The 19,403-nt window shown below is 37.6% G+C and overlaps 2 protein-coding genes across 4 annotated transcripts in view; one reads left to right on the top strand and one right to left on the bottom strand.

Moving 5' to 3' along the window:
• ARHGEF33 (Rho guanine nucleotide exchange factor 33) overlaps positions 1–19,403 on the bottom strand; it is a 121,670-nt gene that overhangs the window by 7,430 nt on the left and 94,837 nt on the right. The window lies entirely within an intron of this gene.
• SOS1 (SOS Ras/Rac guanine nucleotide exchange factor 1) overlaps positions 1–19,403 on the top strand; it is a 146,430-nt gene that overhangs the window by 115,849 nt on the left and 11,178 nt on the right. For both annotated transcript variants that reach the window (XM_059405493.1, XM_059405492.1), the window contains exons 15-20: positions 688–807; positions 5,539–5,701; positions 6,197–6,314; positions 14,673–14,845; positions 15,067–15,183; positions 16,421–16,685. In XM_059405493.1, coding sequence (XP_059261476.1) covers positions 688–807; positions 5,539–5,701; positions 6,197–6,314; positions 14,673–14,845; positions 15,067–15,183; positions 16,421–16,685 — 956 coding nt within the window. The remainder of the gene's footprint in view (positions 1–687; positions 808–5,538; positions 5,702–6,196; positions 6,315–14,672; positions 14,846–15,066; positions 15,184–16,420; positions 16,686–19,403) is intronic.

Here is a 19,403-nt window from a genome sequence, read left to right as displayed (position 1 = left end):
CTTGTATTTGTGAACTGAAGTCATGGCCAGTCATAGCCCTTTTTAGTTTTTCTTCGTTGACATAACTACCGTCTCAGTCCATTTCTCATTTTAAATGGAGACTATTTAGAAGTTAGAATTGCAAACAAGCTTTTGTAATAACTAAATGAAAAGAACTAAATTTATAGATCTCCATCCACTCCAAAGATCCTCACTATTCCCAAAGACTAATGTAAGAATCTATTTATTTCATTTATTTACCAAGACTTTCCTGTGATAGGGTTTTCCCTGCTCCTTTAGAGGGGGGAAAAAAAAGATTTATGAATTGCAGTGATTACTGTATCTTCAACAAACTGATTATTTAAACCATTATTTAAAAGAACCATCCCGAATTACATTTTCACCCTAATTCATTAAATAATATTTATAAGTGCTGGGAAAGATACTATGAAAAAAAATCCCAATGTGGCCAAAAGCAAAATGTTATTATAAAGTGATTAAGTACACAGGTACATGCGTAAAAATATTTTTTAATCTATAGAAAAATACCCATAATTGTAAACTTTTGTTATACCTTGTTTTCATAAACCTTTCTGTTGGGAGTTAAAAGAAGGCTTAGATGGGAGTTTAGTTTTATTTACCTCATTTACTTAATAAAACAGCATCCTAGCGGGAAAAGTATCATGTAGAATTATGTCTTGATTTTAGAGCTGTACAACCATCAGAATTAGTTGGAAGTGTGTGGACTAAAGAAGACAAAGAAATTAATTCTCCTAATCTCCTAAAAATGATCCGGCATACCACGAATCTCACTCTGTGGTTTGAGAAGTAAGTATCACCAACATTCTTACATTTCGTAGCAGTCAGCTATTCTGATTTTAAATGCAGTTCTATTTGAATACATCTCAAGTTCTTTTTTTGTTCCTCTGTTCCTCCTTTCTTTTGCACTGAGTGGCTAGTTTTCTAATGTAGCATTTTTATTTCATTAATGATTTTTTGAGGGTTTGTTTAGTGAACACTTGAAAGTTTACCATCTACATCTTATTGGAATTGCTTGAGATTTATACTAGCTTAATTCCAGGGATAGATAGAAATGTTCCTCCTATATAGCTGTATTCCCTGTCTCCCTTTTTTGTGTTATTATCATAATATGTATTCCACATAATAATGATGCAGAGCTAATAATTTATTGTAACAGTTGTTGCTTTGCCATTTGTTATTACTTTCTTAGCCCATTATACTTTGCTCTCACCCACAGCCTCTGTGTAGTTATTGGCAATATATTACATATATATATATATATCTTACAGGTCCAACATTACATTATGTACACATTATTTTATACAGTTGGTTTTTAAATCAGTTAAGAGAAGCCATAAGAACAAGATAGGCACTTACAGTGTCTTACATAATCATAGATTTACTGCTATCGGGGCTCTTTGTTTCTGTGGGTTTGTGCTACTATCTGGGGTTCCTTGCTGTCAGCCCAGAGAACCTCCTGTAGTATTTCTCTGACGGTGGGTTTGCTAGCAACAGACTCTCTGTTTTTGTTTATCTGGGAAAGTCTTTATTTTGCCTTCATCTTTGAACAATAGCTTTATCTTCAAGTTAACTGATTATTTCTTCTGCCACTTCAAATGTTCTATTAAGCCCCTTAAGTAAGTTTTTTATTTTAACTGTTGTATTTTTGAATTTCAGAGTTTCTGTTTGGTTCCTTTTATCATTGCTGTGTCTTTTATGATACTCTGTGCTGCACAGTGTCATCCTATCTTTTTGTACTTTTTAAATCACGCTTTCTTTAATTCTGTGAACATATTCATAATCACTACTTTGAAATCTTTTCCTGTTAAATCTGTGTCCTTCTCACAGGCTGTTACTGTTCCCTGCCTTTTTTTTTCCCCCAAGAATGTGTCATACAGTAGTTCCCCTATATCCATGGAGGATTTGTTCCAAGGCCCCCGGTGGATGCCTGAAACCATGGATAGTACTGAACCCTACATACACTATGTCTTTTTCCTCTACATACATACCTATGATAAAATTTAATTTATAAATTAAGCACGATAAGAAATTAACAATAACAACATAGAACATTTATAACAATATAACAAAAGTATGTGAATGTGGTTTCTCTCTCTCAAAATATCTTCCTGTACTGTACTCACCCTCCTTGTGATGCTGTGAGATGGTAAAATGCCTGCCCGACGAGACGAAGTGATGTGACTGCCCAGACAGCGTGGCCTGGCCTCGGGCTACTCACGACCTTCTCACCGTACCTCAAAAGAATGATCATCTGTGGGCCTATGGGCTTCCTTCATTGTTCTCCAGAGCACCCTTAGGTTGCAAGAGCCAAGAGAGTAGAAGCTGTTTGAGCCTGCCCTCTCAAGCTCAGGATGATGGCAAGCTTCTCTGAAACATTCCTGCTCTAACAGCCGAATGTGGGGTTTGCGGGTGGTGTGTGAGGTCCTTTTTGCTCACCTCTGCTGGCATGGAACCGCGGCCTCAGGAACCAGGGAAAGACTGTCTCCCCAGCATTCTCAGCGTGCCCCATTCCCGTGAAAGCCTAGGTTCCAGGTCAGAGATCGGCAGAAGAAGGGAGTCCCCACTCCTCAGCGGAGCGCCGCAGGGATTTAGCCTCAGCCGCAGGGCAGCTGGGGACTGGATGAGAACCGTGGAAGTCGTGTTCCTCCAGAGAAGAAACCGCTCCCGCTGGGAGCTAGGTGGGAAGGGAGGCCTGAGTGCTCGGCGGCGCTGTCTGGAGCAGACTCTTGCCCTCTGCCGCCAGCGGTTCTCTGAGAGGAAGGAGGGAGCGGGCTTGGTTCAAATGCCAGAAACTCGAGCCCTTCTCACTGAATTTTTGTAGATTTTCCTAAAGAGATGTTTCTTCATTTGCCATCTGCCCTTAGGACCATTTCTAGAGACTTTAAATGTTGGTGGGGGGGTATTTATATTATGTTTGTATTTTTATACATGTATAACTTGAGGAGTGGGTGAGCAGCACTGCTTACACTGTGATACTCGCAATCCAGCGTCTCAGGGCAGTTTCACAGTTGGCGCCACCGAGTGGCATTTTATACACTGGCCATATTTTTTTTCTGAGTAAATATAGTGTAATTAGTTGACTCATATTTTATAAGGGTGATGTGAGGTTCCCACAGATCATACTGGAATTATCAGAACAAGAGGCCAGTGACATAGGGAATGACTAGAATCTAAGTGGGGATGTGGACAAAGACTTGAAAGCAGTTCCTAAAGAGAAGTAAACATTCCAAGTCACTTGTGTTATTTTATGTTATTATCTCTTAGCCTCTAAAAAGTAAAACTTGGGGGGCACCTGGGTGGCTCAGTCATTAAAGCGTCTGACTCTTGATTCTGGCAGTCATAATCTCAGGGTCATGAGATGGAGCCCCACGTCGGGCTCCGTGCTCAGCTGGAAGTCCACTTGGGATTCTCTGTCTCCCTTTGCCGAGGGAACCCCCAGCACCTGCTTTCTTGCTCCCTCTAAAATTAAAAAACAAAAATCTTAAAAAAAAATGTTACTTCCTGATTTCTTCATTATCAGATTAAATAATTATACTTCAGGATGCAGAAGACCTTTCCTATCATAAATAAAGTTTATGTCCGTAAGGAGGAAACAACTGATAAGAGAGACTGTTTTCATCTCTGTTCTATTTTTTTAACAGATGACTGAAAAGGTGGCCTTTTCCTACACTTTTTCCTTTTTATTTTTTTTTATAATTGTTGTAAGAGCACTTAACATGAGAGGTACCCTCTTAACAGATTTTCTCAATGTGTAATACAGTATTGTTCATTTATAGGCATAATGTACAGTGGATCTCTAGAAGTTATTCATCTTGCATAACTGAAATTTTATACGTGCTACTTGGCAACTCCCTATTTTCCCCTTCCCGTAGCTCCTGGCAATCAGCATTCTATGCTTCCATAATTTTGACTATTTTAGATTCCTCATACGTGTAGATTCATACAGTCTTGGTCTTTCTGTGACTGGCTTATTCCACTTAGAATAATGTCTTCAGTGTTCATCGGTGTGGTCACAGATTGCAGGATTTTCTTTTTAAGGCTGAGTAATATTCTATCCTGTGTTTATACCACATTTTCTTTATCCATCCATCCGTAGATGGGCATTTAGAATTGTTTCCACATCATGGCTATCGTGACCAAACACTGTAACGAACATGGAACGCTAATATCTGTTTGAGACCCTGACTTCAGTACGTTTGAATAAATAACCAAAAGTGGAATTGTTGGACCGATCATATGATAGCTCTTTTTTTAATTTTCATGAACATCCATACTGTTTTCCATATAGCTATACCAGTTTGCATTCCCCTCACCAGCATATACAAGGGTTCCAATTCTGGCCTTTCCAGTTGAGAAGTTCTTGTTCGTTTGCTACAATGGTTCTTAGCCATGCATGTACATTAGAATTGGAGTCACCTATGGATGAATTACCCCAGACTTACTTGGTTTTTACAAAAACTCCACAGGTCATCTCAGTCTGTATATCTACATAATATCAACTGAAATAGTTAAATAAAAGATGTAAATATATTTGTACCTTTTTAAATGTCCAGCTAACTAGTTAGCCAGTGTATGACATATTTCTAGAGATCCAGCTGCTTTAAACATGTAAACATGTTATGTTTAATTTGATAGCAAGACAAATTCATTTTGATAGTTTTACAATAGTTTTTTTCTTGGTGGCAGGTTACTTTCATTGGACAATAATGTAATTTTCACCTTTACATTTTAAAAAATGTTCAATATTGATTTATATTTATTTTTCTATTTATGTATTCTGGTCTTTTCTTAGATTATAAGTTGTTTAATTATTATCAAAAACCAAGTTTAAAATGCCCTTGTCTTTCCTGGTGATTAGTAAATTTAAAAATTCTCTCAAATATTAGTAAATGCTCACTGAGGAATTTTCTCTTCTTGAGCATAGTATGCTTCCTTTTTTAGCTATTTACTGGAATTTACATACCTTCCAAGGATTCTTGGTATTTAAATGTAAAATGTTTTTGACTTTTCTTCCTTAGTAATTTTAAAAATTTCATTCTTAATTATGGTAAAATACTTTAATTGACTTTCTAACATTTCAGTGCTTTTTTAAAGAGCTGCTCCTAGAAATGTAGCTAATTATTTCTGTATATCAAAGAAAGAATCAATCACTAAAATCTTGCAGTTAGATGAACAGGAGGCACAGAATTCTGGAGCTCCAGAATCAGTTCCCCTAGACCAAGCATATACATTCAGCAAGACATTAGGCTCATCAGTTAATTCTAATAGAGTAGGAAAGTTAGGGACTGTTTCTGCTGTGTCAGTGTGAAAACAGTGAAGAGCAGGATGCCTGGCTGAAGGCACCATCTCATCATCCAGTCTCCTGCTAGTTACCCAGCCTCCTGAATATCCACGCTGTGTTGTTCCTCTGTAACCATGCCCCCCACCCGACATTGTTTTATTTACTAAATTTCTTGAATCATAGCACTGTTGGGAAAAGTACAAATTTAATGCATTTTTTTTGTCTTTGATTCCCAGATGTATTGTAGAAACTGAAAACTTAGAAGAAAGAGTAGCTGTGGTGAGTCGAATCATTGAGATTCTACAAGTCTTTCAAGAGCTGAACAACTTCAATGGTGTCCTTGAGGTTGTCAGTGCTATGAACTCCTCACCTGTTTACAGACTAGATCACACATTTGAGGTAGGTTTGTATAGGCGTTTTTTAAATGAAGGGTCAGAATTTTAATAGTTGTGGTCTTCAGTTCTTAAGTGCCTCATCTGTCTTTTGAGTAACACTTTAAAAGATAAAATTGTCTAAATTTTGTATTGAATTGGTTGCATTTTATAAATTAGGCATTCTCGTTAAAATGTATTCACAGGTCCTAGGCTAGGTTAGAAGATGAAAAACATTTTAGCACTTTATGTAACATATAATTAAATGCTCTTGTAATTGTAAGGAATTGCAAGATAAACTAGATTTCTCTCACACACAAAGACACACACACACACGTACACCGCCCCCCATAAGTTTGTTCTAGGATCAATGGGGACCGTGTCTTTGAAACAGTTACTATCATTTCTTAGAATCAAACCGGTACTGTTGTGTTTGGGCTACTCTTAGCCTGGCATTTTGGGGGAAAACCTGTGATTCCTTTTGTAAACTTATGCTTCCTAAATATTGTTTTTTTCATTGTAGCAAATACCAAGTCGCCAAAAGAAAATCTTAGAAGAAGCTCATGAATTAAGTGAAGATCACTATAAGAAATATTTGGCAAAACTCAGGTCTATTAATCCACCATGTGTGCCTTTCTTTGGTGAGCATTTCTTGAATTTTTATTGTGTTTCTGGATAAAACAAGACATGTATTTCATTAAATGACTGAATATACGTATATGTAATATACCAGCAGGAAATACTTCTTTAGTAAATAATTAGCACCTGCATCACCATAGAATTTCACTCTATTAAGAGGACTTTTGACGATCATGCCCAATATATACATTCCATTTATTTCCATCTTGGGCAGCCATTTGATATCATATAATGCTCATTTGTGCTTTTATATTCATAGGAATATTTTCTGTTGAATCTTAATAAATGAAACACTCTATAGAAGAGATACGGCCATACTCATTTATATTTATAATCCTCTTTCTTGTAAATAGTTTCGCATAGCTAAAAGTCATATAGTGCATGCATCTTTGAGCCCACATCTTTTGCACATCAAAACTTTGCCCTTTTTTCTTGCCCTTCTGCGCCAGAGGAAGGAAGTACCCTTTCCTTCCTTTTAAGACTGAGGCATCTACCATCTAAACCTTCACCCTTCGTGTAGGCGCCTCTATCCGACTCCGTCACCGGATTCGCTGTATTTCATAGCTTCGGTATCTTTCACAACTGGTTTCTATTCTCTGTTTTTATATATGCTCTGATGGTTCTTCCTCTGAATGCTTACAAATATTATGCTCTCTATTACATGTATTATGGTTTAGGTTTTTTAGTTCCTGGTATATTTACATCTAGCCTTTTCTTCCTCTACAGCTATATATTTTCCACAAAGCTTTAAGTTATACTGCACATAATTTTTATGTCTTACCTCTTGTGTTATATGTTACCTCCTGAAATTTTTTCATTTAACATATACTTTCCCATAGCTTTTGTTCAGGCTTTACAACCAACCACTTTTGTATTTCCTTCTCATCTTTTTTACTATGCACATTGTATATAGCCATAATTATATGACATGTACACATTATTATCTCTTTAACTCATTATAGCTTAAATACATTGTCGTGTTTTATCAGCCTACATAATGTCATTTGTAATGGCTACATAATATTCCATAAAGTTGGTATGACAGTTTATTTAACTGTTGCTCTATGATTAGGTAGAAAGTTTCTAGCATTTTTGCTTTCCTAAATAATGTTATAATTGATATCTTCATATTAATGCCTTTTGTCTGTATTTGAGAATATTTTTTTTAACTAGATAACCAATCTAGCCAGATATTTTATATCTAGCTGGGAATTTCTCAAGTCAAAACTTCATCAGTCTGCCTTTTTTATTTTTATTTTTGGATATACAGTATTTAAAATTCTATAATCTGTCCATCTTTCCCATTAGGATTTCTGTTGTTTCTAACCTTAGAAAATTCTTCCAGGCTAGTAATTTAATATTAGAGCCATATTTTCTTCTGGCTTTACAATTACATTTAACTCTTTAATCAAAGTCTCTTTTAGATATCATATGAAACCTTCAAACTTATTTCTCCATCAAATTATTTGTTGACCCATGTTTATCGAGTAATTTTCCTTATGCCCATTAATATATGGTCCCTCTTTCTTTAATAAATACTGTTTCCCATTAACTTCTTATACTGGTGCCCCAGTTTTTAATGACTGGCACTTTATAATCTGTGATTCTCAACAAGGAGCAATTTTTGCCCCCCAGGGAACACTTAGCTCTGTCTGGAGACACTTTTTGTTATACATGGAAGGTGCTAGTGGCTTCTAGTGGGTAGAAGGCAGGAATGTTGCTAACATCCCACAGTGCACAGGACAGCCCCTGACAACAAAGAATTATCCAGTCCAAAAGGTCAGTAATGCCCAAGGTTTAGAAACGTTGCTTTATAGTGTTTTCATATATGACAAACTTGATTCTTCAATGCTGCTTCAGTATTTTCTTTGCCAATTTTGTCTCTGAACTTCATAATGGGGAAGGGTGATAATTCCTCAAAATACAATTAGAACAGTCTATCAGGTAATTTGGAAGGAACATTTATGATACTTAACTTTCTCCTAAGTACTTTTGGTTGTGAATGTTATTCATTTTTTAATAATCAGTTACCCTTAAATCTAAGAATTTTTAATTTCCTTAAATTTTCTAAATATTTAATCATGTCTCTTCCTTTGATCCTATTTCTGTGTTAGGCTTTAGGACATTGATTATACCTTCCCAAACAAAGATTAGACAATAATGATAAAAATAGGTAGTTCTGTTTTAATTTCCGTTTCAGTGGGAATAGGTGTAATTCTGCTATTTGCTTGATTAGATGCTTTTTATTATGTTAAAGTTTCTTTGTAGTTATCTTCTGTGTTTTTGTTAGCAAATACATTTACTTTCATAATGGTTTGCCATCTTAGCAGGGAAAAAATAATTGTTCTTGCTTGGCAGATTAAAATTATAGATTTACTAATCCAGGACTTTCCTATTTACTAATATTAAACCTTATTTATTCATAATAGACTGATCTTTTAAGTGTACAAATGAATTCGGTTCATTTTCATTTTATTTAGGATTTTTATATCCATTTACATAAACGAGATTGGTCTGAGATTTTTCTTTGTGCTATGTTTATCAGCTTTTGTTATTTTAGTTATATTTACTTTGTAACATGAGTTCAGTAGCTTTTCATCTTATTCTGTTCTGAATATCATGAAATGATCTAGCCTTTAAACTCTGAAAGAGGAAGAGAAAAACCATCTGGGCCTGCAGTCTTTTGTAGGATGTAATTCTTTAGCAACATTTTCATTTCTTCCTTAATTTTTTTCTATTTCTGCTTTCTGCTACACACTTGTCTCCTTTCATTATTTTAAAAATAGTAATCAGTTATATCTATCAAAACATTATTTTTTAAATTGTCCTATTTGTAATATATCTTTCCCATTTCTATTTTTATTTGTTTTACTTTGCTTTTCACTTCAAAAAGATAAAATCTTTTTTTTCTTTTTAAGATTTTATTAGTTTATTTGACAGAGAGAGAGGGAGATCACAAGTAGGCAGAAAGGCAGGCAGAGGGGGAGGGGGAAGCAGTCTCCCTGCTGCGCAGAGAGCCTGATGTGGGGCTCGATCCCAGGACCCTGAGATCATGACCTGAGCTGAAGGCAGAGGCTTAACCCATCGAGCCACCCAGGCGCCCCCAAAAAGATAAAATCTTAAACAATAATTACTCTCTTCTTTTGTTTTCTATATCATGTATTACTTCTTATCATTTTTTTCCTGGGAACTTTTTGTTCCCCACCTATGTTCTTGGCAAAACTATTGAGTTCATTTATTTTCTCTTTCTGGTAGAACTTTTTTCTTTCTTTTTTTTTTTTTTAATTATAAGAATACAGATTGAGGGGCACCTGGGTTACTCAGTTGGTTAAGCATCTGCCTTGGGCTCAGGTCATGATCCCAGGATCCTGGGTTCAAGTCATGTGTTGGGCTTCCTGCTCAGTGGGGAGCCTGCTTCTCCCTCTTCCCTGTGCCCTAGCTCATGCTTTTTCTACTTCTCTCTCTCTCTCCCTCTTTCCCTCCCACTCTCTCTCTCAAGTAAATCAATAAAATCTTTTTTTAAAAAAAGGTACAGGGCGCCTGGGTGGCTCAGTGTGCTTAAAGCCTCTGCTTTCCACTCAGGTCATGATCCCAGGGTCCTGGGATCGAGCCTCGCATCAGGCTCTCTGCTCAGCAGGAGCCTGCTTTCTCCTCTCTCTCTCTCTGCCTGCCTCTCTGCCTACTTGTGATCTCTGTCAAATAAATAAATAAAATCTTTTTTAAAAAATTAAAAAATAAAAAAAAATTTTTTTAATTTTAAAAAGGTACAGATTCAGTCAGATTTAATTTTTAAAATTGGATATATCTTACATAAGATCTAGTAAGCTAGAAGTGTAGATCGTGCCCTATGTGGGCATTACAGAAGACACACAGACCTTCCACAGTTCCAAGAGGAACGAGTGTAAAGACAATTTGATAAGGAGTTAAGGAACAATTTTAAAATAGTTTACAAAAAGAGAATCAAGAAGCAGATGTATTAAAGTCAATGTATTTGAAGTGTGGTGACTATGGTGTGAGTTCATACAAGGGAGCCTTGGAAAGACCCGGGTCAACCTGATACTCAACTTCATGCAGACTGTACACAAGTATTTCTTGACTACCTCTCAAGTATCAGGGACTGGGTCAGGTGCTTAGAAAAAGCGAAAACTACATAGTCCCTCCATGTATTTACTGAGCTTCTGGTCACACTACTTGTGATGGGCACCACTTGTGAGAGGTGAAAAGAAACTTGAGGGCCTATTCATCCAACTCCCTGTGTGGCCCCTGCTATCCCGTCACCCTGATTGATGAGCACTGATTCACACAAACTGAACTCACTAAAGTACCCTCTCACAGACTTACGAACTTACATAACTGATCTTCATAATATGTTGTTACGTGAAAAAAAAGTTTCAGACCTCTAGAGTACGATTGCATTGTGTTTTAAGGTCGGCCATGTGATCTGGTGAGTGAACACAAGCCTGTAGCTAGTGTGCTAGGCTCAGACCTAGCCACCCGCCAGCCTTCCTACCCATTTGTGCTTATCTTCCTGGTTATTGAGCCTTTTCTGTTTCAAGGTCAGTTCTCCTACCTCTAAGAAGATCTTGTTCCCCAGTTCCTGGGGTTAGCCACACAGTTTTTCATGGTTCTGACCAGAGGGTAGAGCCAAATGTTCTCGCTGCTGCTTAATTCTGTCTCATCTATATGTGTAGCTTGCAGAAACTCCTTCCAGATTCTTATCCTTAATTCTGGGGGCTGGTTTTTTTGATTTTTTTCCCCCTCTCTATGGGAGGGTCAGGGATAGTATCTGATACTTTTACTTCCTCTGTCACCTTGCCAGAGTTCTAATGCAGGGCGTTTGCTGGCACTACACCATTTACAGAATAAAAGTCAGGCAACTTCTCCTTCTGAACTTTTCCCAGACTGAGAATGTATCTCAGTTTTTCTCCATATACCAAAGTGGTATATACACACACACACACACACACACACACACACACACACACACACATATATATCACTATCTCTAGATATATATATAGGCAAACTAACATTTCCTCTAAGGTAAAAGGACATAGATTCTTCCTTCAGCCAAGCCTCACCCAAGTCTGCAACATTGGCTTTGCTCTTTCCTGTCATACAGCTCTATAGTTCCGTGTCCTGCTTCTGTTTCTTGTCAGTCTGCTTCCTCTCCACTCTTGTTTCCTGCTGTTTTAGGATTGACTCTTATGTCTCTTGCATCCTGAGCTGTTCTTCAAATGCTTTCTCTTCTATTCTGAAATAATCCACTGAGCCACCCAGGCGCCCCTGTGCTGCTTTTTATTCATTCAGAAACAGTGTTGAATGCCTCTACATACCAAGCCCAGGGCTAGGTGTCAAGAATCAAGAGACAAAACACAGTCTTCCCCTCAATAAGCTCTCTTCAAAGAACAGAAAAATAAATTAGATGTAGTAAATGTAATATTGCATCACAGAAATGTATCAATTGAAGTATGAACCCAGAACCTTGAACAGCCACTTTTTCCCTAGAAAGGCTGGAAAAGGCATCAGCACCATGTGAAACCTTACCCCACTTCATTATTTATGGTCTAGTGCTCTGCTTTCCCTCTCCCCAGACAGCTGTCACCAGAGCAGGGTATGTAAAAGGATCTATTGAAAAAAATTAACCTTCAACAGGGTATGATATTCAGGTCTATTTATACATTTGTACTACATTTTTTACTCAAACTATATATATATATAGAGAGAGAGAGAGAGAGGATCCATGCTTAAACATTTTTTTTTTACTGGTCATGTATGATCAACAAAATTTGGATACCACCTCTTTGATCATTTGTTTTCCTTTTAATTAGCCATTAATATGTCATAAAGTAACTTCCAGATTCTGTCCTGAACTCTCCCAAAATGCTACTTGTAAGCATGTTCACAGCTTCATTCAAGTATACTTTCAACAGCTCCCACCTCCCCTAACTGATGACCCCCGTGTTCCCAGGGGCCATCTTGTACCACCACCCAGTTCACCAGCCGGGCACAGAGCAGAGGCCGCCTTCCCACCCGCCCCGTCCCTGCCCTGCCCACTTCAGTTAACCCGTTGTGCAGCCTGCCCCTTAAATACGCGTACACTTCCCTCTGTCCCTGGAGACCCTCAGACAGCCATCAACAGCTCACCAGGACCCACGTTCATCCTAACTGCTCGACCTGCTTCTAATCTGCACTCCTTCTAACCCATTTGGCTTCATAGTACAGCCAGAGTAATCCTTCTAGAATGCAGAGATGCTAATAATCTCCTGTGAATAAAAATTAAGCTCTTTTTTAAAAAGGCTCTTCATGATCCAATCCAGCTGCTGCTACCCACAAACCCTTCACAGTTGGGCCATCAGTGTGTGACCGGTATGGAAAGTTGACTCCAGGCTGCCCTGAAATATGCGTACTATATGGATATGTGTGTCCGACTGAACACTGAGCTGAGTGCATCTTGCGACAGAGTGTAGCGGAGCATAGAACTGGCTGCAAGTAAAAGAGCCGAGTGACAGGCAGATGTGGACGATGAAAAGCCTGTGCATATGAGAACACATGGAACATCTGTCCTACGAATGCAAATCAAGGGTAGCCTAGGTGCTAAGAGCGAGCCAACAAATACACTTAAAAACTGGATACTTTTTAGAACCAAACAGGCATTGATGTCTATCATGTTTCATTATTGCTGACTTGTTCACTGAGCTTCAATCATTTAATCTTTTCAAGAAGGTAGCCAGATATTGTAGCATTTGAAAATAGGCCTCTATCACAAAAGCCTTCAGAACCACTGAAGTGTGATTAGAACAAAAGTGCCTGTTCTGTTCCTTCTGCTCCTTCTCCTCCTACAGTGCACAGCCTGTAGCAGTCGGGGGTGAGGACTCCTAAGCCCTTGCCTGTCTCTGTCTTCATAACCTGCATGCGCCTCCCCCAGACCCCACACCAGACCCGTCCGCTCCGGCCGTACGGTGCAGCGTGCTGTCTCTGACAGTGCCTCCCAGGCTTCGTCACAAACCAGTGCCTTCAGACACGCTGCCACTCTGCTTACAGTGTCCCTCCATCTCACTCAATTAAACTGCACCTCGTTTTTGAGATTTACTGTAAACATCACTTCATCTGTGATGTTTTTTCTGTTCCCACCAACCCAAGGCAGAGTCAGGCATGCCTTTGTGCCCGCCTAGCATCTTACGCACAACCACTAATACAGTACTTACCCAACTGTACTGTAGCCTGCGTTCAAAGCTCTGAGCTCCTTGAGACCCGGGACTGTGCGTGTCGTTCATCTTTGTATCTGCAGTACGTAATGCAGTGCTGGGCGTGCAGAAGAGACTCAGTGCTTGTGTACTGGGGGAGTGAACTCAGATCTTCAGACACACCCTCTCTTTCCCCAAAGCATCACAGTCAGTACTTTAGGGGAAAAGGCAGAAGCTTAAGAGAATAGGCCAAGACTAGCAATAATGGCATCAACAATCACAACCACAACTAATTAAGCATTTACTTTGTCAGGCCCTATTCTAAGCATATACATAAACTTACTTCTCAAAGCAACCCTGCTATCGTCATTTTACAGATGAGAAAACCAAGGCAGAGAGAAGCTAAGCAACTTGCACAAGACCACACAAGTAGAAAGCAGCAGTCGGCTCCAGGACCTTTATGCTAAAACAGAAAGGAACTAAGGTGCTCCTGGCACCAGAGGGCCTTGTAAAGAATGAAAGTGCCTGTTGTTTGGGTCCTTCTCCTCCTCCTCCTGTGCACAACTTACAGTGATGTGGAAACAGGAGCTCAGTTATGAGATTAATTCTAGAAGTCCTGAAGACTAGAACAGACATAAATTACATGCAGTACTGTGTTCAATAGGCTTGCAGATCCTTCCACATTCCCACGAATAACCCTATCCAAACAGTACTATGTCTGAATTACAAATCCTAACAGCCCTTGAGTAAGCAGAAAATATGATCCCTTAATTTAACATTTTCCCCTCTGGCCAGAAATGTATGTTATTAAGTGATGGGTTATACTCAAAGTTCCTATAACAGGACAGTGACTTATGTCAAATACCATATGGTTTTAGAGATATGGAAAATTGAGTTATTCCTCCTGATAAAGCCGTTAAATTTTGTTAAACTTGGTCTCCCTTTTTCTCCTGTATTTATTATACTTAAGTGCTACAGAAGAATTTTATACTTATAAAAATATCCCTCTCGATATTTAGTTAGCTGGTTTCTCATTGAATGGAAATCTGTGTCTTAAATCTTTGGTTATGGTGATTGAGATAGTACAATGTAATATGCCTACGATTACTGACAAAGAAAAAGAACTAGCTGGTTCCTTTTTTATCCTTAAAATAATTTTATTATATCTTCTAGGAATTTACCTAACTAATATCTTGAAAACAGAAGAAGGCAACCCTGAGGTCCTAAAAAGGCATGGAAAAGAGCTTATAAACTTTAGCAAAAGGAGGAAAGTAGCAGAAATAACAGGAGAGATCCAGCAGTACCAAAATCAGCCTTATTGTTTACGAGTAGAATCAGATATCAAAGTAAGTTGAATTATTTGAGGATGCATCTTTTCCAATTAAGTTGATAAACCGGCTGATGAAATGCAGGTTTATTTCATAGAGGAGATAAAGGAAAATAAAGCTAAAAATAACTCAAAATTTCTTATACTGTTAAATGTTTTCTTAAGTTACTTTTGTGAATTTCAAACTGCATTTTAAATAATTGATATTAATAACTGTTTATTTCTTTGCATTTATTTTAGAGGTTCTTTGAAAATTTGAATCCAATGGGAAATAGCATGGAAAAAGAATTTACAGATTATCTTTTCAACAAATCCCTAGAAATAGAACCACGAAACCCTAAGCCTCTTCCAAGATTTGTAAGCATTCACATTTCTGTTTTTTTCATACTTATATATTTTTGCAGTTATCTGTGTCTGGTGATGTCATCACTACATGTGTTACGCAGATTAGTTTTCCATGAGGGCATTCAGGGATGAAGTGTACATGTGATGGATAAAAGTAATGAATGAATGCTTATTAAGCATGTTCAGGAATATCCCACTTGACTGCAAATAAGTGAGCATTATTAGTAATCTTAAAAAATCCTGATAGATGAAGAAATTGGCAAATATGTTTTTTTTAAACAAAAATATTGAGATATAAGGGCAGGGAATTTGATTAATTTATACTAAATCACTTATAATAAACATATGCATTTATGACTTTTTTCTAAAGTAATGACTTATGAGAACTTTTAACCATGAATCATTAGCCATAAAAATAAGTTTGGTTAAAGATACTTTTGGTGGGAAAGTAAAGTTTCCATTGTTTCTTAGTGCCTGGCCAGTTTTACATATAGTATCATCACCACACTGCTCTGAATATAATCTGTCTTCTTCACAAGAAAGTAAAAAAAATCAAGAAGTAAATATAAATGGCTTCCTTAGTAACCAAGATAAATTTCAAAGTCTCTGTAAACTAAAGGTTATGCAATTAACTCCCAGGAAAATTTCTCAAGGCCTATAATGGTTTTTTAAAGGATGGATTAAAAACAGCAAATTAGACATAGCTATATAGTCTTGCTCCAAAGAGGCTTGCTAATAGCACTAAGAAAATTTCACAAAACTAACATACACGCACACAGATGAAAACTGAAGCAATTTAATGCATTTGTAAATAGCTCAAATGATTCCAACATCACAGTATTACAGCATCATAAGGTATCATAGTTCATAATAATGATCCTGGCTTTTCCAGCAAGGTTAAGTTAGTTCAACAAGTTCTGTTTAAAAAGCCAGAGAAATCTACAGCATATCTTAGAAATATTTCCATTCAAAAATATTAAGATAACAAATATAAAAATAAATTTTTAGGAGTAAAACTCAGCTATTTAAAAAAAATTCATTGCCTAACATTTTAGACAGCCAAGGCTTTATGGAAATGGGATGTTAATATTTTAACTTGGACACTTTGATTTTAATTATTATATAACTTATTTAATAGTGGTTTATGGTTTTCCTAGATATTAGTTGAGTTTTACCCAGACATATAGAGAAAAACTTTCCTTTTTGTTATGGTGTTGTAAATACTGTGTTTCTTTTATTATGTCTGCAGCCAAAAAAATATAGCTATCCCCTAAAATCTCCTGGCGTTCGTCCATCAAACCCAAGACCAGGTACCATGAGACATCCCACACCTCTGCAGCAGGAGCCAAGGAAAATTAGTTACAGTAGGATCCCTGAAAGTGAAACAGAAAGTACAGCATCTGCACCAAATTCTCCAAGAACACCGTTAACACCTCCTCCTGCGTCTGGTGCTTCTAGTACCACCGATGTTTGCAGCGTTTTTGATTCCGATCATTCGAGCCCTTTTCATTCAAGTAGGTGCTAATATTCTAAGTGCTTTAAAGTAATTGGTAGTATTATATGTGCTAGAGGTGGAAAGAATCTGTATAACTTTCTTATTTTTTGTAAATTTGTAGACAAATACCATTTCAAAAGATATTATAAAAATATAAAGCAAATTGTAAACCCCAGCAACTTGAAATTTTAAAAAACCTATTGGAATAGTGTTCTTTAAATTTACTTTAAATTTAAATTTACTATACTTTACCAGAAGGTCTGGTGACAAAATTGGTAATTGAAACTTGATTTGAGCACTTGTTTTCAACTGGTGAATTTAACATGCGTTCCTCATATCTAGAAGAAACAAAGATAACTCCTAAAATCTGCAAGAATTTTCAGTCCAGTTCTTTAAATGCTGCCTCCAAAAATATTATATTTGAATACTACTCAGTACATCCTTCTCTTTCCACCAAACTCTGTGGGTTTCAAATTTTCCAGCAAGTATCCAGTTTAAACTCCTACTTAACCCTTTCTCAGTCTACACCATCTGGCAGCTACTGCACAGCACTGCTAATACACTGTCTGTGCTTTCGAGCCCAGCCATACAGATCTGACAGACTGCATACTGTTGCTCCTTCCTTTCTTATTTCTGGATCAGTGCTGTCTAGTAGAAATACAATGTGAGCCACGTGTGTACTTTAAGTGTTCTATAGCCACATTTAAACAAGCAAAAAGAATTAAGTGAAATTAATTTTAATAATATATTTTATTTAACTTAGTGTGTTAAGCTGCAGTATTATCACTGCAACATGAACTCAAAGATAAGAATTTATTGAGCTATTTTACATTCTCCTTTTTGTTCTAAATCATCAAAATCCAGTATGCATTTCACACTTACAGCACATCTCAACTCAGACTAGACACATTCATGTGCTTGTTAATCCACATACAGCTTGTGACTTCAAAACACTACAGCTCAGCTCCAGCCCTTGGAAGAGGCTGTGTTTGATATGTAGGTCACCCTGCTTCCACTCATCTTCTAGTCAATACCACGTGGAGCTTTAGAGCTCTAAGAGCAAATGGTCTCTTTCTGTTTGCTCAGTACTAAATCAAAACTTGAATCCTATCACCTTTACCCTCCTCAGCCACTTCCACATGCTCTTCTCATTGGCTGTCTCAGGTCATGTACAGATCAGGTACTACGCTGGTACCTGACAGAGCAGAACCCAGTCCTGAGAGACAGCATGCTGTTATTGTGGGGAAGGAGGTCGAGAAGCAGGTGACCGAGGAGTTAGGAATCCGATGTGGGATCTTAGTCTGCTAGTGAGCTTTCCGATTTTAGATAAAAGACTTTCTGTGCCTTCTGGGAATCCAGCTATAATTTTAAGGTTTCTTCCAATTCAGAGGCTATACCTTTTTAACAAAAATCAACTTAAAAGTATTCTTCTGAGATTTGGTCCAGAATCCTATTTATTTATTCCTGTGTTGTATTAATACATTCCTAGTTAGCCAGCAGTTTGTCCTGTCTTTTTACAACCTAAAATGTGTTTGAACTACTACATCTTGGCTTTATTTGGCTACTGGGCATTATGGAGTCACGTTATATACATACTAAGCTACTCAGGTATTTTTGGTAAGTTCAGACAAACACCAGGTTAAAAAAACTCCCATTTATTTTCCCCAATTCATAAACCCTCTCAAGTTAAGTAATAAAACCAGCACTTTTTGCTGTATACCCAACCCAAAATCATTATTAATTCTGTTTGCAGGATTTTTTTTTCTTAGTGCAGATAGCTGTGGTCTATAGTATAAAGATTCAAAAAAAAAAAAAAAAAAAGGTTCCCACATAAATAAATTATTGAAATCATGTGAAAGCTATTAATTGCAGATTCTACTTCTCTCAGTTTAAAAAGTAGCTAAAAATGGAAGCAGTAGGAAAAATGGGAGGTAAGCACATTAACATTCCCTGCTAGTGCTGAATCTTTAAAGCAGTTAGTCATAGAGGGAAGAAGGAATCATTCACGAATGCAGTGCTCTGTCCTATGTGGCAAGGGAATAGTATTCAACAGCTGGAAGGTGAAGAAACCACTGTTCCAGGCGTTAGGCTTTATAAGCTTAGCTTGGAGAGTTTTCTCAATTTCACTTTCTTTGTGTTAAAGAAAATTCCTGCTACCATTCCCTTTGCTCTTAGTAAAAACTGAAAATAACTGGTTTTGAAATCCAAGAAGCCAACATAATATGAAACCATCTGTATGCTCAGTCCCTTACTTAAAACTTACCCATGGCCTTCGTGTAGCCAAGGTTGTGCTGTACTGATGACCCCACTTCTGCTCAACAGACCTGCTAGGACTTTGGGGGTTGCCGGAGCTCCCGGCTTGCCCACTGTGTTGCTCCCACAGAGAGAATTCCTGCATCCTCAGGGCCTGTCAGGAAAGAGCTGCTGTGCCTACATTCTTAGGTCATCTGGACATATTCTATTCAGTACAAACCAGCAGAAAGTTCCATTGCCTAAGTTTTTCAAAAGGCGAAGTTTGATTAGAATTTTTGATGGGTTTTAATAGTGCTTTTTTTGCTTCTTACATTTTTGTCTTGAAAAATAATTTACTTTAAAACCATAATTAAGGGGCGCCTGGGTGGCTCAGTGGATTAAGCCGCTGCCTTCGGCTCAGGTCATGATCTCAGGGTCCTGGGATCGAGCCCCGCATCGGGCTCTTTGCTCAGCGGGAGCCTGCTTCTCTCTCTCTCTCTCTGCC

Source organism: Mustela nigripes, chromosome 7 (genome assembly GCF_022355385.1).
Source record: "Mustela nigripes isolate SB6536 chromosome 7, MUSNIG.SB6536, whole genome shotgun sequence".
In the NCBI taxonomy this organism is placed as follows: domain Eukaryota; kingdom Metazoa; phylum Chordata; class Mammalia; order Carnivora; family Mustelidae; genus Mustela; species Mustela nigripes.
This window is presented reverse-complemented; position numbering and strand designations above follow the sequence as displayed.